Here is a 23,807-nt window from a genome sequence, read left to right as displayed (position 1 = left end):
CCAGGGGATGGATTTCCTCATGCCATGTCCTGGGCTTGGAATAGTCCTCTTCTTCCTCTTCAGCTATTCAACTCATCCCTCGGGATGTGAGACCTCATGGGGCATTTCACTCTGCACTTCCCTGATGTACCCAATGTGTTCTTATAGATCATACTTATAGGTGTCTGGGTCCTATCTCCCTAGTAGGCTGTAAGCAGGAGAAGGAACTGGGTCTCCTCCAATTTGTGCTTCTCCCTCATACGTAGCATCGGGGGGAGTCACCCTGGGGGTCTTTGTTGAAGTGCCCTTAAGCTGATGACCGATGTGGACCTGCGGGAATGATGGCAGCAACTCAGACACACAACAGAAACATGTGTTTATTGATCAAGGTGTCATTGTCAGCTGGCTACACCTAAAAGGCTTTAGCTGGGCCATAGGATGGAGGCGGGAGGGCCTGTTTCCATCCTGGAAAAATCTACTCTGGACTGGGATGAACCACAGTCTACCCAACATGACCTTGAGAATTCCATCTTTTCCAGATGGCCTCCGGGTCACTGGGAAGCCTGGGGAGACTTTGGTGGACTTCTTCAATGAGGCTGAGAAGATCCTAGAAGACAAAGAGACAGGAAAACAATAACAAGCACAATGATGTTGATGATGAAGACGATGAGGACGATGATGATGATGATGATGATGATGATGATGATGATGATGATGATGACGACAACTCCTCCTGCTTGTGGCCTTATTACAGCACTGGACTCTGAACAAACCTTGCTGCATCTTCTGTCTGAGGCCCACCCTGACCTTGGGTGGATGGGCTTATCCCTAGAAGGACAGACACTGCCAAAGAAGTCTTCAGCCATGGCTGCCCAAAGAATGGCAACGAGGGGGAGCTGCTTCTCATAGAGCTTCCGGGGGGCCAGGCCTGCTGATCACAATTCCCTGGAATGTCGTTTCGATTGTTTGCTGCCCTTCCTTCCTTCCACTGACATCTCTGGAGCCGCTGTGTATCTGCTGCATCAGTTCATATAAATCTCCGAATTCTTCCTACTGTTTGACGCAGCTTGGAAAGATCCCACACTTTCGTGTGGGGCACCTCGTGGAACTTGCTCTCCAATTCTTTGTAACTCTACAAAGTGCTGCTGCTCAGTGTTTTGGTGGGAGGGGGGGGCCTTTCTTCTCAGCACAGACCTGCTTTAGGCATAGGCCTAGCAGTGGAACCTCGAGGCCAAGGGGTAGGGACTTCATTCCAATTGCTTTCCAAAACGCATGGATGGATTCACACATCATGACAATGCTTGTTTTTCCACAATCCTGCCAACACTGACAATTCCCACCTTTTGCCACCCAGGTGGCTAGGTGGGGAGGGAATCCACAGCTTGGCTCTCACTGGCACTTCTCATCATGAGTAATTTAAGGCCCACGGCTGTTCACTGAAAATGTCCCCTCACCCCTTGTGTGACCATTTCTTTATTGGAGCATGGATTTTGGCCCTCTATGCTTTTCTTTATTAACTATACATTTTGGATAGCAGCTGCTATTCAGAGAGTGGATATAAGGTTTTCAACCCGATGACAGACTCCCTAATCCTCATTACACTAATTTGGTGGGAAAAACAAATCAGGGGATCAAAAACGATCTGTCTTAACCCCTCTGTCCCAACCATGGGATTACATCTGACCCTTGCTAAGCCACGTCTCAACAAACTGAAGTAGCTCAGGGAGAATGCAGACAATTACAGAATTCTGGAAGGAACTCCACACAAAATGTGCTGCAACAGAAGACCGGTAGTAGGCCAGGAGAGCAGGGGAACTGCTTACAAGGGAAAATCGTCATCATCCAAATAATAAAACATTTGTATAGACCTTGCAAAGAGTTTTTACCAAAATCTCATTTGATGCTCACAGCAATCACAGGAGGTACTTGTGATTGTCATCCCCATTTTGTAGATGAGGAACCTTAGGCAAACAAGGCTAAGTGAATTGCACAGCATCACATAGCTAGTAAATGTCAGAGGGCAAATTTGAACTCACGCCAATCCAATTTCATTCAATAAACATGTCTTAGGTGCCTGCCGTGTACCAGACATTGTGCTAAGGGCTAACACAAAAAAGAGGGGGAAAGACAGTTCCAGGCCTCAAGGAGATCACAATCTGATGGAGGAGACAACATGTATATGTGCATGATATATGCAGAGCAAGCTCTAGACAGGATAAACAGAAAATAATTAAAAGGGAAAAACACTGGAATCAAGAGGGGCTGGGAAAAGATTCCAGTAGAAGATGGGATTGGAGTGGAGACTTAAGGGGGAAAAGGAGATCAATCATGGGAGTGGAGGAAGGAGAGCATTCCAGGCATGGCGGACAGTCAGAGAAATGTCCACAGCTGAGAAATGGAGAGTCTTGTCTGTGGAACAGCCATAAGGCCAGAGTCATTGGATGGAAGAGTACATGTTGAGAAGTAAGGTTTCCTAAGAAGACTGGAAAGGTAGGAGGGGGCTAGGTGAGGAAGGGCTTTGAATGCCAAACTGAGTATTCCAAATCTCTGTCTCTGTCTGCCTGTCTCTCTGTCTCTGTCTCTGTCTGTCTGTCTGTCTGTCTCTCTCTCACACACACAGAGGCACATAAAGAGTTTGGTACAATAATATACTAAACTAGGAATCAGGTAGAAACTGGGAGAGGGGAGAGGCAGATCAAGAAGAAGAGTAGATTCAGGGAGGGATTGGCCATAGGCAAAACAAACTCTGATTCTGAAGGGAAGACCACAAAGTGGGGAACAAAGCAGAGAGAGACAAAGGGTAACAGCCTGGAACCAAGGACTGGTTGAGGGAAGAGAAGAGGAAGAATGGAACACAAGCAGACTGCACCAAATACGTAACTCACTTATGATGAACACCCTCCTTTTTCTCTCAGCCTCTGTAAAAAGGAAGGGGCAGCTAGATGGCTCACTGTATAAAGCACCAAGCATAGAGACTGGAGTTCCTGGATTCAAATCTGACCCCAGACACTTCCTAGCTATGTGACTCAACTCTGGGCAAGTCACTTAACCACCCCCCTCAAGGGTCTAGCATTTGCCATTCTCTCTTGGAGTTATTATCAAGACAGAAAAGTAAGGGTTAAAACAAAAGGAGAAGAAGGAGAAGGAGAAGGAGGAGAAGGAGAAGGAGAAGGAGAAGGAGAAGGAGAAGAAGGAGAAGGAGAAGGAGAAGAAGAAGAAGAAGAAGAAGAAGAAGAAGAAGAAGAAGAAGAAGAAGAAGAAGAAGAAGGAGAAGAAGAAGAAGAACAAGAAGAAGAAGAAGAAGAAAAGGAAGAGGAAGAAGAAGGAGGAGGAGTAGGAGAAGGAGAAGGAGGAGAAGGAGAAGGAGAAGAAGGAGAAGGAGAAGGAGAAGGAGAAGGAGAAGGAGAAGGAGAAGAAGAAGAAGAAGAAGAAGAAGAAGAAGAAGAAGAAGAAGAAGAAGAAGAAGAAGAAGAAGAAGAAGAGGAAGAAGGAGAAGGAGGAGGAGGAGGAGGAGAAGGAGAAGGAGAAGGATGAGGAGGAGAAGAAGGAGAAGAAGAAGAAGAAGAGTGGGCTCCAAGAAATCAAGAGACATAAAAGGAAAGGACAGAAGGAAATACATGAAACCATCATAATTCTAAATTTCCATGGGAGGAACTCACCTAGGAAAGAAAGGAAGGTAGCAGAATGGCCTAGAAAGGAAGATCCAGATGGGAAGGGAAGACCACAAAGTGGGGAACAAAGCAGAGAGAGACAAAGGGTAACAGCCTGGAACCAAGGACTGGTTGAGGGAAGAGAAGAGGAAGAATGGAACACAAGCAGACTGCACCAAATACGTAACTCACTTATGATGAACACCCTCCTTTTTCTCTCAGCCTCTGTAAAAAGGAAGGGGCAGCTAGATGGCTCACTGTATAAAGCACCAAGCATAGAGACAGGAGTTCCTGGATTCAAATATGACCCCAGACACTTCCTAGCTATGTGACTCAACTCTGGGCAAGTCACTTAACCACCCCCCTCAAGGGTCTAGCATTTGCCATTCTGTCTTGGAGTTATTATCAAGACAGAAAAGTAAGGGTTAAAACAAAAGAAGAAGAAGGAGAAGAAGAAGAAGGAGAAGAAGAAGGAGAAGAAGAAGAAGAAGAAGGAGAAGGAGAAGGAGAAGGAGAAGGAGAAGGAGAAGGAGAAGGAGAAGGAGAAGAAGAAGAAGAAGAAGAAGAAGAAGAAGAAGAAGAAGAAGAAGAAGGAGAAGAAGGAGAAGAAGGAGAAGAAGGAAGAGGAGGAGAAGAAGGAGAAGGAGGAGAAGGAGGAGAAGGAGGAGAAGGAGAAGGAGAAGGAGAAGGAGAAGGAGAAGGAGAAGGAGAAGGAGAAGGAGGAGAAGAAGAGTGCGCTCCAAGAAATCAAGAGGCATAAAAGGAAAGGACAGAAGGAAATACATGAAACCATCATAATTCTAAATTTCCATGGGAGGAACTCACCTAGGAAAGAAAGGAAGGTAGCAGAATGGCCTAGAAAGGAAGATCCAGACATATATATGATGGAAACAAGATACGCACTTAAAATAGTCACTCCAAGATATGACAATGGTGGGGAGCAAAAAGCTAAAACTCAAAAGAGAGAAGAACACAACTGATAGCAATTCCTCCCCTCTCTGAAATGATTACTGCATAACAATAGAGGCTGGGTATCCAAGGGAAAATGAACAAAGAGATAAATCAATACTTAATCTGACTAAAATAAAAGGGAGGAAAGCCAAATGGGCAGTAACAAAAATGAAAAAGGAGAAATCAGAACAAATGAAGGAAATCACTTTGTTCAAGTAAATGTAAATGAATTGGACAACTTAACCACATATATCTGAAATACATTTGAAGAATTTGCACAGCTCAATCTCTGGAAAAGGGATCAGATAAGCTAAACGTGATCTTGGAAAGCAAAATAAATTCCATGACCAGATGGATTTACAAAGTGATTTCTGACAAACATTAAAAGAATAATATAGTTACAAAAATGGGAGGTAAAAGAAATTTTGATATTCCTACTCTAATTTAATCAGTATTTATTCCGTTCAGGTTGACTTCAGGGGATCAGTGCTTCTTGACATTTGATTAAATAGAGTTAAGATTGTGAGGAGTTAGGTATGTCATTAGATTGATAGGTATATAGTGATGATTATTTTATTATTATAAGGCATGAAGCAAAATTATATACATTCTGAGGTATGTTATAGTTTATAAGACAAAATCTTAGGACTGAGTCATGTTACGTTATTGCTCCTAGCTTGTTATTGTAGTGATGATGTCCCTCATCCCTATGAATCACTTCCTAAGTGACCTTTCCTTTCTCCCACCAATTCCTTGCCTCCTGGGATACTGCTGATGAAACACTACGGTCTTATGACCTATGGAAGGACCCGAGATGCTTTTAACAAACCTCAGCTGAGGTGGCAGGTGGCACCTGGGAAAATCTGTTGTTCATGACCTAGAGAGAATGTCCTAAGCCCTTGATGACAAAGTGCTTGTGACTAACCTGTATGTCCCTCCAGCAGCTATGATCAATGTGAATGTCCTAGTCTGCCTATAATTCATGGTTATTGTAAAAGCCCCTCAACAAATCCTAAGCGTTTCCCCTGCCTCTGGTGTTAGCCAGTCCTAAAACTGTACTGCCTCATTCTGTTTTGTTTTCGCATTCTCAAATCTATACAAATAAGCAGAGCAACACAACTGAAAGGGCACTGAGGATCAAAGGATGCCAAGGTATCTCAAAGAATGCACGACAGCAGTGAATGGCACAGACGAAAACAGCTTCGAATTGATGAGAACCACAAGGAGGGGACTGAAAGAACAGCAACAACAATCTACCCCAATCTACAACAATCCACTTTCCCACCAACATCAAATTCCCATGAAAGTCACAAATGCATGCATCAAAACCCATCATGACAGTATTAACTGGGAAGAGGCCAAAGGGCCCCGCTTTCACAAGGGAGAGCAGACTGGAAACTGTGAAAGTGGTAGAGAGCTCAAGACCTCACTGTGCCTGTGCTTCCTTGATAAGAAAAAGCACTCGGTTGCATACAACAGAATGCCTCCTTCATGGCTCTAGTTCAGAAGGGAGTCGCCCACCAATGCTTCCAAGTGATTCCCTTTCCATATAGATAAAACAAGAGAGAAAGAATAATGAATGGTGGAAGAAAGTGTTGATTAGGCTTTTCTAGGTAAAAAGCATTGTACTAAAGTCTGGGGAAAGAAATCAACAGTAAGGCAGTCTCTGATCTCATAAAGGGCTCACATTCAAATGAGAGAGACAACACATGAGGAAGATTTGATAAACAAGTCAGATGGGAATGCCACCATCCCTAGGGTGCAATGGCAAAGGAAATGACAGTGCATCTTCTTTGATTGTCATTTATATAATAAAATCATATCCATTTCTGACACTGAGCTATCTATCAGTGCTGAGGACTTTGGGGGATACAACCTTTTTTTCCTTGGAGATTCGGGGGATGGGGCGGGGGAAGGCTGTCTACAAATGATGTGCTTATAGCACCTGTGGGAGAAGTTAGCAGGATGCATTTCTGCAAGAATAACTACCTGGGACCATGGCTGCTGAGACTAAGCTGGAAGCATTGCAATTCCCAAGTGTCTTGGGTTCAGGGTCCTGGGCTATCTCTATCAGGTCTGAGGGAAGATGGTGGTCAAGACCATGTTTGGTTACCCTCTGGTCATAAATAGCGGGCAATACATAAAACAGGGATGCGATTTGCCCAGGTCGCAGAGGAGATCCAGCAGAGAGTCTCCTGTAAAAAGAGATTCACTATGGATAGCGAAGACCTACAAATGCTCACTCCTCTTTGCAGAAGACGGCGGTTTCTTGTTTGCACCAAGCCCTAGAACACTTTAGAGCCTCCTGGGAGAGACTGATAACCACCCCAACACCGGCAGAGAGAAATAACCAAGTGGGTGAAGAAGATCTATTCTCCAGACTCTAGCATGAGGTTGGATGGACAACCTTAAGAGCTCATTTACATGATCCAGTGGCATCCTGGATGCCCAAAGGAAGTAAGGATGGCCCTAGGGAACTTAGGGGAGAACGTGGACCATGAGGTGCACGGGAAGAGCAGCTCTGGTTGAGCAGCAAGCTACATCCTTTATGGAACACATTCAGCAGTGAGGTCACAGAATCGTTGAAATATGTGGGTGTGAGCTAGGAGAACACTGTACACAGTAAGAGCAATATTGTAGGATGCTCTACTGAGGAAACTTGGCTACTCTCTGCAATGCAATGATCTGGGAAAATCCTGAAAGAGTTACGATGGGGAATGCAATCTATATCCAGAGGAAGGACGGTTGGAATCAGATGGATTTGAATCAAAGCATGTCAGCATATACCAACCAGCAGAGATGGACATTTTAAAAGAAATGCAAAAGGATACCAAATGTAGGATCTTTTGATGTCCCTCACTTGGAAACTTGCTGCTAAAAGATAAAAAGGAAATTATACAGATGAACAAAATGTTGGGAAAACTGGATATGATAAGGGGGAGGGATATAGAGACTTCTGAGTGAGAATCACTGCCAAGGCTCTAAGAATTCAGGCATAAAAGAAGAGAAGCATAAATCTTAATAACATACTGTGGGCTGTGATGTGAAAAAAATGTAACAAAAAACAGAAAGAGAAAGAAAATGGCCTCAAAGGAGATGAAACATTTTATAAACAATGAGGATAGCAAAGATTCAATCACAAAAGCAACATTTAAGTGAATGGTAACCAAGAGACAACATAAGAATATTGATGGGCTGTGACTTCGAAGAGAGTTAGAAGAAAATTTATAATCTAGAACATGAATGTTAACACAAGAATAAGAAAAGTCTAAGGACATGAGTGGCACACATCAAAGCAACACAAGGTCAGGGAATGAGTGCCACAATAGGAATCAAGGAAACCTGACTCCAGTCCTGCCTCTCACATGGGTGACATCTGTCACTGAAACTCTCAAAGCCTCAGCTGACTCGCTAAGCCTCCGAGTGACAGTTGAGTTGTTGGTTGGTGCTTGGACAAGGACTTATCACGCTGAGTCTTCCCTATAATGAAGAAATCACTGCTGCTTGTGACAAATAAAAATTTAAAAAGGAATCAAGTACCTATCCAGCAAATTAATAAGCCAAGGATAAATACAAGGGAGAACATGCTAGCAATCAAAAGAGAGAGAAATAAATTTGAAGAAAAGGTAATTGTTGAGCCCAAGGACATGGATTTATGGTAGAAAAAATCCATCTGATAACTTAAATAACTGAGTTGATAAGAAATGAAAGGAAGGGAGATGAAAAAGAAACCGATTACCAAGATCAAAATGAGATGATGGGAATTCGGATGGTTATGAGACAAATCAAGAAAATTCTCAGAAACTATTCTACTCAGTTATAGTTCAAAAGAAGAGAAAAGTCAAATTCGGTAGGTGGATGAATAACCAAAAAAATATGAAATTCCCAGAGTGGCATAATAGCAAACCTAAAAAAAACCTAACCTCAGAAAGAGAAATTAAACAACTTATAAATGAATTTCCATAGGGAAATAAACTACCAGGACCCCACAGATTTGGAAGTAATTTTTATTAGACATTAAAAAACAAATACTCTCTATGCTGCTATGAAACTATTTTCAGGAATAGAGTATGAAGGTAGCAAACTCCTTTTATGAGACAAATATAACCCTGATATCCTAATCAAAGAGAGAAAGCAAAAGAATACCAAGTTTAACAGCTTTCACATTAAATTCGAGGAGGGCTTAGAATACGATATTCTAGAGGGCAAAAGAGCTAGGATTACAACCAATAATCATCTGTGTGGCAAAACTGAGTAAACTCCTTCCGGGAGAAAATGCATATTTCATGAAGAGGACTTCCAAGCCTCCCTGATGGAAAGACCAGAGCTGAACAGAAAATATGGCATTTCAAATAGAAGACTCAAGACAGGCATTAAAAAATAAACATGAAAGAATAATCATAAGAGATTCAATGGAGTTAAGATGTTTACATCCCTACATATGGGGAAATGATACATCTAATTCCTGAGAACTTTATCGTTATTAGAGAAGTCAGAAGGAGCGTGTCGAGACATGGATGGAGAACACAGATGTGAGTTGATTATGTTGGAATGATCTAAAAAAGAAGTAGGGGAGAGAGTGATGTACTGAGTGAAAGGGAAAGAGCAATAGGGATAATGGGGGGATCTCACATAAATGAGGCATGGCATGCAAGGAAGAGCTTTTATGGTGGAGGACTCTTGAGGAGGGAGACAGGATAAAAAGAGAGAAAATAAACAGGAAATTGGAATGGAGGGAAATGCCCCATTACTAATCATAACTGAATGGAAATGGGATGAGCTACCATCGACAGGAAGTAGATAGCAGAATGTAGTGCAAATCAAAATCCAACAATATGTTGTGTCCAAAAGACACCACTCTAAGAGTTGAAATGAAGGGCTAGAGCACAGTCTGTTGATGCTTCCACTGAGTAAAGAAGGCAGGGGTGGCGATTGTGATCTCAGACAATGCAATAGCAGAAAATCAGGGAAACTGCATTTTGCTAAAAGGTACCACAGACAATGGAGTCATATAAAACAGTTATATCTGAGAAGGGCCTCATTTCACAAATATATAGAGGACTGAGTCCGATTTAAGAATAGGAGTCGTTCCCCAAATGAGAATTGGTCAAAGGATATGAACAGGAATTTTCAGAAGAAGAAATCAAAGCTATCTAAAATCATGGGGAAAATGCTCTAAATCAGTATTGATTAGAGAAAGGGAAATTGAAACAACTCTGAGGTACCACCTCACCTATGAGAAATGACAAATGCTGAAGGAGATGAGTGAAAAACAGATATATTATTAATGAATTGTTGACAGCTCAGTGAACAGGTCCAACTATTCTGGAGAACAATCTGGAACTGTGCGCACCTTTTGATCCAGAAATATCCAGATGCAGAAATAGTACTTACTCCTAGGTCTGGATCCCAAAGAAATCAAAGAAAAAGGAAAATGATCTATATTATAAAAACATTTAGAGTAGCTCTTTTTGTACTGACAAAGAACTGGACATCAAGGGGATTCTCATCAATGGGAGAGCGGCTGAACAAATTGTGGCATATGATTGTGATGGATTACTACCGTGCTATAAGGAATGACAAGATGGGTAGTTTCAGAAAAACATTTGGCAAGACCTACCTATATGAACTGCTGCAAAGTGAAGTGAGAAGAGCCAGGAGATCATTGTACAACAGTAACAACAATGTTGTTATGATGACAAACTGTGAAAGACTCGCTTATTCTGATCAATAAAATGATGCAAGACAAATCCAAAGGAGGAATAATGAAAAAAAAATGCTCTCCACCTCCAGGGAGAGAAATGAGGAGTTCTGAGTGCAAACTAAAGTGTACTTTTCTCATTTTTTCCCTCTTTTTTGTGATATGTCTAGTAGTGAAATATATTTTGCTTGATTTCATGTGTATAATTGATGTCACATTGTTTACCTTCTCATTGGGTGGGGAAGGAGGAGGGGGAGATTCTGGGACTCAACTGAAGAAGAAAAGAATATTTAAGATAAATAATAACCGTTTAAAATATAAAATCAAATAAGGAGGACACTAAGATTGCTCATGTTAGCTACTTCACGATAGCTTGTGAGGAAAGCTCTTTGACAGCCTTGAAACACAACAGAAATAGGAGTTATTAACAACCTGAGAATAAGAGTTACCAACTTTGGCATGGCGACGCTCTTCCATCTTCTCTTTGTGTAGCGCTGAATCCATGAAACTTATTTTCTTGCGCCGAAAGGTCTTCTGGCCTACTTCTCCTTTTTTCTTAGTATATTCCAGGCACTGGGCATTCTCATGCTCTTTAACTGCTGAAGCCTTGAAATGAGAAATTGGAATAAGAAATTATTGGATGCCATTAGCCCTCGTTCTGTTGTTATCCAAATCCTTTCTGAAAGTATAGCAGTCAATGAACGTACTGGGAAGCAGAAAGAATAACAGTTGCCATACTTGTGGAGCCTAATGGTGAAAATGTACTTTTGATACATTATCCTCACCATTATCATCAGGTGGAGTGGGTTTGCCCATTTGACAAGTGAAGAAACCAAGGGAAGCTGGATTAGCCGAGTTCAGTGGCAAAGACGAGACAAAAACAAACCTAGGTCGCTTGACTCCAAGACTGGTCTTGAGAGATGAAACAAATTGGAAAATTGGAAATAGTTCCAAAAATAACAATTGGTAGCATTTATGTAGAGTTTCGAGTTTGTGATGCACTTTCTAAATATTATCCCATGTTATACTCACAAAAACACTGGGAGGTGGATTCTAGCTTTGTCCTCCCTTTACTGACAAGGAGTCCGAGGCACACAGAGAAAAGATGACTTGCCAGAGTCACTCAGCTACAAAGGGTCAAGTCTGGATTAGAAATCAGGTCTTCCTGATCCCATTCCTGATCCCGATACTCCATTCACTAAATCACCAATAACTGCACCCAAAAGAGTGGAACTAGAGAACTAGCAATAGACTGTATTGGACATGCTTGCACGTGCTTTCTACCAATTTGTTTCTCTGCAGATGAGTATTCTTTCCTCAACATCCTTCAAAGGACTGAGTGGTTGAGCCAAGACTGATTTTATATGTCCTTATATGTATCTATGCTAAGGTATATCCTAAGTATGGTTGTCTGAGTATGTGTACATCTGTGTGAGTGTACATTTTTGATGAGTACCAAGCCTCCTGGAAACAGATCACCGAATGACCAAATCTTCCAGTCAGAAAGGAGGCTGAGCAGTCTTACCAATCCCGAACTAGACTCTGCTGTGCAGCACACCAAGGAGTTTTTACAGACACTGAGCTGTCACAGTTCCAGCTTTCAGCCATGGCTCCTAAGTCTACTTTGTGCAGCCAAACCAATAAGTCTCACTTCTCCTCCATGAGACGACACTTCAACAACTTAAGAATAAACTTCCCTGTGTAGTTCTTTCCACCAGTCCTCTCATAGGAAAGCATTAAAACCCTTCAACATACCAGTAGCTTTTCCATTCCCATTGCACCAAACACAACCAATGCACCTTGGATAAGGGAAAGCAAGCAGAAGGGAAAAAAGACTTTGCATCAGATTCCTTAGATATAGGTTTAGTGTCCAATATATTGAGATAAGAAAAAGATATATAAATACCTATATTGAGAGAGAATGAGAGAGAGAAATACAGAGGGAGAGAGACAGGGAGAGAGGGGAAGGGAGGGAGAGAGAGAGAGAGAGACAGACAGACAGACAGACAGACAGAAAGAGAGAGAGAGAGGGACAGAGAGAGAGAGAGAGCAAAAATTAACCTCACTAGAGAGTCAAAGGATATGAACAAGCAGCTCTCAAGGAAACTGGAAATTATTCATAACCATGTAAGAACAGGTTCCAAATAACTAATAATAAGAGGGGAAAACAGCAAAAGATGAAACTACAACAACCCTAAGGTTTCATCTCCCACCCTGTAAGTGGGCAGAGCTAAAAAAACATGGGGACTAGGCAATTTGGGAGAGGCTGGGAAGATAGGCACACTGATGCATATTTAAGAGAACTGAAAATCAGTTTGATCCTTCGGAAAAGCAATTTGGAATTAATTGACAAACAGTTCCATACCTCTCATCCAAAGATCCCACTAACTAGGCTCATACCCCAAGGAAGTCCATACACATCAAAATATTTCCAGTAGACATTTTTTGGTAGTAAGGAGTTGGTAACAAATCAGATGCCCATTGGTAGAGAATACTCAGAACAAACTGTGGTACAGTTTGTGGTAAGCGGCAAACACAGACGAGTATGGAAAGACTGACATAAACTAACGCAGAGTGAAGTAAGCAAAGCCAAGGCAATAACCTACACAAGGATTACAACAATGGAAATGGAAAGAAGCACCAGCAAACAATCAAAAGGGAACTTTGCCAAATTACAAAGAATGAGGAAGACGCCAAAGGAGAGAGAGAGGAGAAGACCCACCTGCCCTGATTCTCTGCAGATATGAAATGACCACAGGCATAGCACATTCCATCTACGTCCAGACTTTCTGACAATGTACTGAGAGGTTTTGATTCTTTTCTCTGCTTTTTTTTCCTTCAAAAATATTATTTGCTATATGCATTGTGTCCCCGGGAGGGGGGAAAGGGAGAGAAACTAGGAGAAACTTTGTGGACTTCTTAAAATATTTACAAACCATTAGATGGGAGCAGGGAGGCCTGCCATGTCGCACTATGACCAAGGATGGAGCTTGCAACCCATGAAAGCCTCTAAATGTTTCTCAGACAAACCGATTACTTCCTTTACCTAAGCTGATGTGAGGTGACTCACAAACTCTCGCTCCATGTGAAGCTAGCTAGCTCTTCCACCTCTGAATTTACTAGTTCTCAGGCTTAATACCTGTGGCCATATTATCAGCAGAGCTAAAATGCTCTCATAATCGTGTTGATAACAAGTCTCAAACATCAGATAAAACAGCAAAGAAGCCATCATTATAATTCCAAGGAAATAAAATAGTCAACAAAACCCCACAGCTTTTCAACAAAATTTTAATCCCTGCGTTTATATCCTGGCAGTATCAAGAGCAGCCATTTCTCTTCTATGCTGGTTGGTATTCCTAATTTTCCCAACAGAGGTGTGCAATTCATTTGGCATTGCCAATACAAAGAGCTACAAATATAGCTTTGCCAATGCCAATTCGCACCTGTTGTCATTAGGATAGCTTTAGTATGCTAAGTATTAGAAGTCTTTGCTTTCAAAATCTCTTGCTGGAAGACTGATTTTGGGCTTGAGCCAAAATTGAGCTCTAAGGAGCCTGAACTGACACTTCCAGAACACGGCCCATCTGAAGTCCTTGAGCTGTTTCACAGAATGCAAACTACTGTGACCCAGACTGAAAACATAAGAAACACGCAAAAGCACCAAAGGCCATCACCATCGGCCAACATTTAGACAGGGGTTGATACATAGTGAGTGGGGCAAGGCTATGCTAAGCACTCTGTTGGGCAAGAGCTTCCTTACCAGCAATTCTGAAAGGTGCTTCTGACTTCACCTGTAGCTGACTAAGGGGTAAAGAAGCAGTGTGGTGGTATCAGTGTCTGCCAGAGGTCAGCACCAGTTCTCAAACCTAATTACCTCACCTTCTTAGCAGACTGACGAGATTTCACTATGGCAGAGCAGTTTTTTTAAACATTTTTTTATGTAGGCCCTTTCAAAATTACTTCTGTACCTTCAGAGAACCCAAGAAAAGTTCACTCTCCTACTAATGCTTTCCAACACGAGGAACGATCGCATTTACGTTTAGCTAACAAGTTGGTAAGCTGAGATCGCTGGGCCCGACATTTTGTCTTCACGCCAAGCCGCAAAGTTAATCTGACTTAACATGATTCTCTCCCTAAAAATGAAACCCAAATCAATTCAGTTGGGCCAGGATCTATGCTCCCAAACGGTATACACAGAATCCTCGGGCAATATTTTTCAATTATCTAGCACTCTTCTCCAGAACGTCCAATTATGGCAAGCACTTCTTAAGGCCCACGACATTCGGCCCGTCTACGGCCAAAGTGGAAGGTGGCCATTTCCTTGTTCTAGGTTCCAGTTTACCATAGCTCTCCTATGAAAGGGAGTCCTTAAGTCAGGACATATTTCTGTCAAATCAGATCTGGGTCTTACAACTGCTGATGGCCTATAACCTTCCTCTCTTCCCCTTGGAACGACTCAAAGCCTGACACAGGAAGTGCCCCGTATTCTCCTTATTTCGGAAACCTTGCTCAAATTTTCTTGGATGTGCTTGAACTTTCTTCTTTAATTTCTCTCTGATTTCATATCCATATATCTATGTATCTACCGATAGACACAGGTAGATAGATATCTTTCGAGAGGTCCTGAAATCCACACCTTTCTGTTTGCCTTCATTACTCTTCTCCTAAACCTTCCTTGCCTTCCCGGAGCTCCACATCCCACGCACACCTCAAACTCTATGCACTTCACTGAATACTGCTTTGGTCATTTTAGCTCATAATTGTTGTTCAGCAAAATTTAATGACTACTAAAACCTTCACCTTCTCAGCTGCAGAGTTCATTGAAACTCAAGTGACCCTATTTCCACTAATTTGTCATTTTTTCCTCAATTACTTCTCATCCAAGAATTTCTAGGAGATCACAGCACCCCAAAACTTCTCTCATTCTTCCACAAAAGGATAAAACCTGCACTGCTCCTTCCTAATCACAACATATGAAAACTTTTGGGGGACAACCTCCTGAAAAATCCATTAAGATGTCAGTAATTACAAAAATCTTTAGGAGGCCCCAAATAATCTCCACTCCTGTAGCACAGGGCTAGTAGGGCCCTGCTCTCAGGGAAGCTGGGGCTGATGGATACTTTGAGCTCAGGAGTTCCGGGTTGCTGTGCCCTGAGCCGATCGATCAGGTTTCCACATTCAGTCTCAAACTAATGTGGTGAAACCTCAAGAGCAAGGGACCATCAGGCTGCCTATGGAGATGAAGAAACCAGCCCAGGTCAGAAATGGAACTGGTCAAAGCTCCCAGCAGTGAGACTGGTCCTGAGAGAGAGAGATCACTGTATTTCCAGCCTTGGAGACATATAGAGGGCCAGTCTCAAAAACAAAGGAAACTCACCTCTAAGATGGGGTGGGGGTGGGGGGGGGTCATTTCTTACTGTGGCTCCCATGGTCCCACCAACTTGCCCAATCCTCACCACCCCAAGCAAAGTGTTTGGGTAGAATCGAATTTCCCCTTGTTGGCCCTTTGACCTTTTAAAATCACTCTCTCGCTATCTTCTGCTTTCCTACCACCTTCATTACCCAAAATGGCCTTTCTCCCTTCTTCCCCTCCCCACAGAAGTGTCCCTTCGAGCAAAGGATAACAAGAGGGCTTAGAAAGCAGTGTGTCAAAACTCTCCCCCACCTCATTTAAGTCTGACTGTACACACCCACCTCAAAGAGGGGAGGGACTGCTTGCCTCACCTCTTCTGGCCCAGGTTCAAGCAATATAATTACCCAGAGCTCACTCTGGACTGCCTGGGTATTTGCATTTACACCACTCTGGTCTTTCTGGAAATAATTCCTTTCCCAGACCCTTCATCCAAATCATGACCTCTGAGATCCTCAGCCCTCAATGTTCTTCCAGGGTGACTCCAAGCTCCACTGGGGGTGGGGGGGTTGCCTCTCCTTGGTTCTGCCTCTTTCCCACCCCACTTCCACCTGCCAGGCTGCTAACATGATTGCGTGACTCATCAAATACCATGCCACCAGAATCCCAGCTGCTGTGGAGAAAACTTGGGTTCCCTTTAGAAAACGTCAGCAGAGGAGCTTCATTTTCTGAGCAGCTCCCAAAGCTAATGGGACATGATCCAGTTTCTGTACCTTGTTGGGTGTCACCCTCGGGTTCTGCAGGTACAGTCTGTTTCTCACATGAGAAAGAACAGAGCTGTTCATCTCAAGTGTCCTGGGCTTCTCTGCACCCAATCTTTGCTGCCTGCCACTCCATGCCTCCTGAGGGTTCCGCTGCTGACCAATCGGGGTTCTCTCAGTGGCACAAAATGACTGCAGAGCATCCAGGGCTCCCTTTGAGGCCTCTGCAACTTCTGTCAACAGCACATACACAAAACAAAAATGTCAGTGACTCTATTAGGTGAAAGACGAGGAAGGATTGGTTTTCCATGCCCAGCTTTCTCTCTCTCTCTCTCTCTCTCTCTCTCTCTCTCTCTCTCTCTCTCTCTCTCTCTCTCTCTCTCTCTCTCTGGCAAAAAGGAGAAGCTGAGATTCTTCAGAATGAGAACGGGGAGGAAGGGAAAGCCCCACAATGGAGCAAACGGGGCCTGGATCCCACATCGTCCAAGCACGCATCTTTGAATTTGGGCTGCTTCTACCACTTACCTGGAAGGTTCAGGGGCAATGATTCACTCTCCAGGCCCGCAGGTCCTCTCTGGACCTCAGGTTTCACATCTTCATAGTAAGGTGACCGACCACCATGGTACCTGACGTGCTCTGCTGGGAAACGTTAGAAAATATCAAGAAAGAACCTCAGGACGGTGTCCTAAGCTGACAGACTTAGTCTGGCTTGAATCAAGATCTAATTGGTCCCTCTGGAATGATCCTTGCTTCATTCGCTCATTCCTTCAATTCTCGCAACCAAGATGGCAGAGCAAGTTAGTCTTCCTGGAGGTGACCAAGCAGAGAGAGGGAATATCTTCTAGGGAATTCAACTAAGAGTGGTCACCTCTGGCCACACTGAAGGGACAATGTTATAGCAGGAGCCCTTGAGGAAGGGATAACTGGTTCCGGGAAGAGGGTTCTCTAAGGAGCAGCAAATCTGCCATTACTCTTGTTCCACCAGTATGAATAAGAGACCCCTTAACCTCAATTCCTCACCATGTTCTGTCTCGGGTTGGGATCGCTCTCTTTATTTTCGTGACAACTACAAATGCCCCTAGCCATCGTGGCTGGGGAGGAAGAATTTCCAAGAGCAAGGGAAGTGTGGCTCATTTGGGCCTCCCTCCAGGCAGGAACACCTGGAGCAGTCAACAGAGTGTGCAGGGTTTTTCTCCCTCCTTGAACAACCCTGTGAGTCTCAGAGTTGGAAGGGCTTCCAGAATCCACCCTTATCCAAAGGTCAAATTTCTTCTACTAGGTCCTCTGGCAAAAATGTGCCTCCACTTCCAAAAAATCCAAGGAAGAAGAAGTCCTTCACTTCTTTATTTTGAAACTCTTACCTTTCAAACAATACTAAGTATCGGTTCCAAGCGCAAGGACAGTAAGGGTTAGGTAATGGGGGTTAAGTGACTTGCCCAGGGTCAACCAGCTAGGAAGTATCTGAGGCCAGATTAGAACCCAGGACCTCCCATCTCCAGGCCTAGCATTCTATCAACCAAGTCACCTAGCTGCCCCACTCCCTCACTTCTATGACAACCCCTTTCACACTTGGGACACCTAGTCCTCAGACTCCAAATCTGGTCCGATTCAAATCTGGGGCTTGGGTGCCAGGAAAGGCAGCACTGCTCTGCAGAAGGAAGACTATGGGCAGGTACACCTGGGTTCAAGTTCTGGGGTCTGATGGATGGAAGAGGTGGGAAGTGGGACCAGATGCAAATGGCCTTCCCGTTGCAATCTCCAGAGCTGTGGAGAGAACGGTGGCTGACCTGTCTGGTCGAGTGGGGCATCCCAGCTCCGCTCCGCTCTACCAGCAGGAGCCGGTGCCCTCCTCTATTACTGTGGAAAGTAAACTTCCACAGGGTGCAACCTGAGCCTTTTCCAAAGCACTTTCCCTTCTCTTGCCTCCCCTGAGAGAACGCAAGAAAGACAAACCCTCCTGCCACTCCTGGGCCCCATCACCCCTGAAAAACAAGGGTGCTGTGGACCTGGGGCACATTTCCTAGGTGCCCAAGAGAACCGAAACTCCCAGAAGGCAGTGAACATGTCTCGGCCAATCCCCATTGCCTCAGTTGCTAAGCCATGAGCCCTGTGGATGAATGCTTAAGCAACAGTTGGCCTGACAAAAATCGGGGGAATTTTGTGGACCACGAACTCGAGGTGAGGCAGGAGGTTACTATGGCAGCCCAAAAGACTAATGTGATCTTGGGCCAAATTAAAAGAGATGGATGGTAAACCTGCCATGCTCCACCCTGGACAGACTCATGTGGGGTTCTAAATTCAGTTCTAGGTAGCACAGTGCAGAGAAGTCATTGATGAGCTAGACAGTGACCAGATCAGGATAATAATAAGGATGGTGCCCGACCATAAAGTGACCTGGTTAGTCTGGAGAAGGGAGTGCCTGGGGCTCAGGGGATGGCCGACTTCAATGTCTGAAAGAAAAAGAACAAGGACAGGGAGAGCGAGAAGGAGACAGAGAGAAAAACAGGGGAGGCAGAGAGGAAGAGATGGAAAAAGGCAGAGAGGGAGAGAGGGAGAGGCAGAGAGGGAGAAAAGGAGAGAGGGAGGAGATGGAAACAGGGAGAGGGAGAGAGACAGGAGAGCAGGGGCTGGGGAGCCAGGAGAGGGAGAATGAAGTTTCCTTCTCTGTTTTCTCCCCTCCCCTCCCCATAGCCCCACCCAGGACCAGAAATGGATGCCTACAGCAGAAACACTTGGCAGTAGTAGGAGACCTGAGCTTGCAAAGAACCTGACGGAGTTCCACACTGTTCCCAAAGCCCAGGCTTCTCTGTAGAGGAAACAGGACTGTGAAGGGCCCAGGCAGAAGGGAACATGGAGTCCAGCCTTCTAGCCAGAGAAGGGATATTTCTCAGCTGGTGTGTGAGTCTTGGGGTATTCTGTGGGTCCCTGAGAAAGAGGGACTCATCAGAGTGAAAGAAAGTCCTGAGGACAATAGTCTCCGGTGCGCTCCTTCTGGGGACAAGCAAGTGGGCTTTTCGCATGACTTTGGTACCAAAATCTGTTTAGGGAGTCCCCTGAGCCTTGCCTGCCCACGTGTTTACTGCAGATTCAAGAATGGGCTTTCCCACACTCAGAGCCCACACTGAGTCCTAACTGGTATGGACGTTTGGAGCTCCTGGGAGGGAAACTTAGGCACCAGACTTCCTACGCCTTATTTTGGAGACTTTGCTGGATGGAGAGCAGGTGGGAGGACAGAGTCAGATCTGGAGATAAGAAAGTCCAGAGTTCAAACCTGGTCTCAGATGTTTCCTAGCTGGCTGACCCTGGGCAAGTCATTAGCCCCAACTCCCCAGCCCTTACTGCTCTTCTGCCTCAGAAACAATATTTATCATCAATTCGATGACAGAAGGTAAGGGTTTAAAGGAAAAGCAGGTGGGGGCAATGAGCCAAAGAAAGGGAAACAAGAGGGTTCTTGGGAGGGTGGAGGAGAGTGGATCAGGCCCCTGGATGGAACCAGGGCTATAAGCATTCACAATCCACATGGGTCCACAGGCCACGAAGTACCTACCATGAAACTTGTCCCTTTATATGGCCATTCTCTCAGAGGTGCAGCTCTGAGGACCGGGGCCAGGGATCCTGGTCCTCAATGGCTGACTTTGCCTCGACTAATGGCCCTTTGACTGATGAACCTCCACAATGTCATGTGACCACAGCCACCAGGCCATGTTGTTACCATGGGAACTGTCAGCCTGGCTGACCTAGATGATCATAACTACCCACATTCCTACAGCAAGGGAGGTTTACTAAAGGCTTTTGTCACAGCACCCCAGGGAGGCAGGAAGTGCAAGTGTGATGATGTCTGTCTTGCAGAGAAGGAAACTGAGGCTCACAGGTTGGTCTAGGAGCCTTGCCCGTGGTCACACAGCTACTGACAAAGCAGTGAGAGAAGGAGGAGGTTATGCCAACTCAGGGCACAAGCTTACCTACTGGGGATGTGAGGCCTGCCTGGAGCTGTCCAGCAGCACCTTTTTTGGCCTTGACAACCTGGATCCACATCTCATTCAATTTTGCTTCCACGGCGACAGAGTCCAATGGGCTCACTGGTTCATCTAAATCAGAGCAGTGACATGTTAGCTGCCTAGTGTGTCGGGACCCCACAAAGAAGGTTCTGGCCCTCAGAGTCTTGGAGGCTGTCCAACGGTACAAAGTCAGAAATGGGTGTGGTTTTATCATTAGTTGAGTGGAAGTAAAGAAGATCACACACAGCACCCCGAGCCTACCCTAAGGACCCGTGTGCCTTTCCAGGTGCCCAGGACCTGAACAATCTTCTCCAGATGGCTCCCACCCCACCCCCGTCGGAGTGTGAGCCCCTGGAGAGCAGGACCTGGTTTCCTTTTTTCTAATGGCTTTTTGGTTGGTTCCATCCTTCAAGGCCCGACGTAGACATCTCGAATGGCTGGATTACAATGGGCTGGGAAAGAGACGTTTGGGAGGTTCTGCTTCTGCCCTGCCTCCCTGGAGTGACCCGATGTAGGGCACTAGATACTCCAGGGACAGACTTGAATTCTTGAGGAGACCCGACCCAGTGGTAAGCCCCAATAAATATGCGAGAACCTAGACACCAAACAACACTTCGTTCCCATGTTTGGGACAGAATACAAATGAACACCACCAGCTTTGCTGAGGAAGGCTTCCTTGTTGGCTATGATGAGAGGAGTAGCCTCCCATGCGGAACCCCAGCGTTGGAAAGTACCCCAAGAGGTCAACCTCTTCGACTGGGAAAGAAACAGGCCTCCTGCCACTCAGAAGAGAGGAGGCAATCAACCAGAGGCCCTGAATGGCAAGCAAACATGATGGACCAACAGGTTGGCTTCTTTTCCTGATCCATCCTTCTCTGTTACCAGGGAGGGTGTTATTGAGGTTGGGGAGATGTCACTGGGAAGCGATGGGAAAAAAATTTTTAAAACTACCATTGTTTTTTAAAAATCCATTTCTGGTCCGGGCCTGAGAGCATCTACTAAGTCAGCCCACCCAAAGGGTTGATGAATGAAGGGGCCACAACCATACCACATTAGGTATTTTAGGGCTCAGAGCCCTGGAAAGCAACTCATTGATTTCCCCAGGTGCCGTGTGCACCCATTTCCTCTTCATCTGCTTCTGAAAGATGGAGAAATGGTTAGTTAGCTTCTTTGCCAGAGGAACCCTGAATTAACCTGCAGTCCATTATCAGGCTACACTTTTCTCCACACTGTCATGAGAGACCCTGAAGAATGATGGTGACAGACCAATCCCAATGACTGGTGCTAATGGGAAGCATGGCTTGTGGAAATGGACTAGCCCACCTAGAAAATCATCCCAAATCTGTTCTACCTGGCCTTGGAGTGCATTCCATTATTTTTCTGGAGCAGATGTGGTTTTGCAATGACATTCATTGTAGAGAAACATTCCACAAGGCCTGCATTTCCTGAGCTAGAAGAAGAGAGAGCAACTCTCAGTTCTAGCATCCTTCCTAATGGGGACCCACTTGGCAGACAGGGGCACTGTCAGGAAAGGGTCCAAATGGAGAAAGACAGGGGAATAAGGAGAAAGGTGAAAGATGGGGCAGGACAGGTTGGGTCATGTAGTAGGGGCAGAAGGGGAGAAATGTCAGTAGAGGCCAACAGGAGTCTCCTGAATCACTCACATTCCTTGTTGCTTTCCCGTGGCCTTCCCTAGACCCCACTGTACCTTCTTGCCAATGGCCTGGCCCTCTTCAGCAATGTAGCCTGGTGCAGACCTTTGATCTCTACTTGGCCTATGGCTTCCCATGAAATAGAGAGCTATACATCATTGGCATCTCATTTGTGAGGGGTGGGGATCAGGACCAGGGGTTTCTTCTGTTGAAAATGTCCCTGTCGATCCTGACAATGGCAGCAGGGATGGCCGCCATGACTCTGGAGAAAAAGTGGGCAAAAGTGGCACAGGGTGGAGATGTAAGCCCGAGCTTGTGGCCAACGGCACTTACCACAGTGCCTGGCATAGAGGAGATGCTAACTAACTGTTCACTGAGTGACAGAACAACCAACAGCCCTTCCCCATTCCCTTCCAATGGCATTTCTCTACCTCCATCATCGAAGCTTGGTGTCGGCTTCTTGCTCACAGGATGGCTCTCAGAGGCAAGGGACACAGCCTGGAATTCTGCAGAAGGCACTGACCGGTCAGAGGGTTCCCCTTTGGCCAACTGACATTCTTCTTTGACCACCACCTCCTCCTCCTCTTTGCAGGATTCCAAGGTCTCACTGGAATAGTGTGAAGAAGCACTGCTACACTCCTCTTGTGTCTGACCAGCATCATCCTCAGGCACAGGGGCCAGGACCCAAGCAGAGACTCCAGAAGACATTGCTGCAGAACAAAGGGGAGCCCTGTTGGCCAATAAACCCTTTGCTCTCTTCCCCCTGCCCTGCTCTCCCAGCTCCCTCAGCATGACTGAAGAAAGGGGAGCCAAAGAGGGATCTTCAGATAAGAGATTCTTCACCTACATACATCTCTTGGGGAAGTACATGCCTTTGGCACCTGCCTGAAATGAAGAAAGATGCAAAAGAGCTCACAAGTAGCTGAGGGCCTGGGTGAGAATCTAGTCTCTGCTGCTGAAGACTCGAGGGACGTCTGTGAAAAATATTGGATAGTCTCTTCCCTGCTAAAGGGAATTGGGAACAGTTGGGGTTAGGAAACAGAGTGGCCCCCACGGGCTCAAGAAATCGCTAGACTGTTACCCAGAAGTGCAAAATCAAAGCATGGTTTTCCATGGGGCTTACAGATCAATGACACCCACCCACATGGTGGGAAGGGCATGGCAAGGGGGAGGAGGGGCTAAAGGAAGAAAAATAGGGTCATTTACTAGGCAAGTAAGCAAGGTAAAAATACTCTCCACAACAAATTGATCAGCAGGTCAAATCCAGATCTCTGCAGTTGAACCCCATGTGAAAGCGGCCATATGTGGGTGGTCTAAGGGGCCACTAGAGGTCAGCCAGACACACAGCCACTACAATATTTTAGTACTTAGAAACTTGTCCAACCTGGTAAAGGGACTTACATTGAATGAATAAGTTGGCTGCTTCTCCAGGGCCCAAAAGAAGCTAAGAGCCGAGCCAACAAAGCCAGCTTTCAATTCTAGAAGCCAATGATTGGGGACCCCATAGTACTTGCTGCAGGCTAAACCTTGTCCCAAGGACTCCAAATGCTCAAGCTCTCTCAAGGGTGAAAAGTATTTTCTGTATGTTCTCTCCATGGATCTTCACAGCATCCCCGTGAGGAAGGGACTACAGGTCTTCCCAGGCCTCCTGTCAAAACGAGGCTCAGTGACTTGCCCATGGTCACACACCTATAACCTATCGAAGGCAAGATTGGAACTTGAGGTCTCCCAGAGGCCAAGTTCAGAGCCCTACCAGCGCCTCACC

General features: G+C 45.1%; 1 protein-coding gene across 1 annotated transcript in view; it reads right to left on the bottom strand.

Moving 5' to 3' along the window:
- Positions 1–338: 338 nt before the first annotated feature.
- The window catches only part of LOC103102447 (uncharacterized), a 31,604-nt gene continuing 8,135 nt past the window's right edge, over positions 339–23,807 (bottom strand). The window contains exons 3-8 of the mRNA XM_056809858.1: positions 22,474–22,752; positions 20,355–20,480; positions 16,918–17,028; positions 16,405–16,625; positions 10,735–10,887; positions 339–586 (exon numbers count right to left, since the gene is read on the bottom strand). Coding sequence (XP_056665836.1) covers positions 482–586; positions 10,735–10,887; positions 16,405–16,625; positions 16,918–17,028; positions 20,355–20,480; positions 22,474–22,752 — 995 coding nt within the window. The 3' untranslated portion in view covers positions 339–481. The remainder of the gene's footprint in view (positions 587–10,734; positions 10,888–16,404; positions 16,626–16,917; positions 17,029–20,354; positions 20,481–22,473; positions 22,753–23,807) is intronic.

The sequence above is a fragment of the Monodelphis domestica genome, chromosome X (genome assembly GCF_027887165.1).
Source record: "Monodelphis domestica isolate mMonDom1 chromosome X, mMonDom1.pri, whole genome shotgun sequence".
NCBI lineage: Eukaryota > Metazoa > Chordata > Mammalia > Didelphimorphia > Didelphidae > Monodelphis > Monodelphis domestica.
The sequence above is the reverse complement of the archived record's forward strand: the minus strand, read 5'-3'. Positions and strand labels throughout refer to the sequence as shown.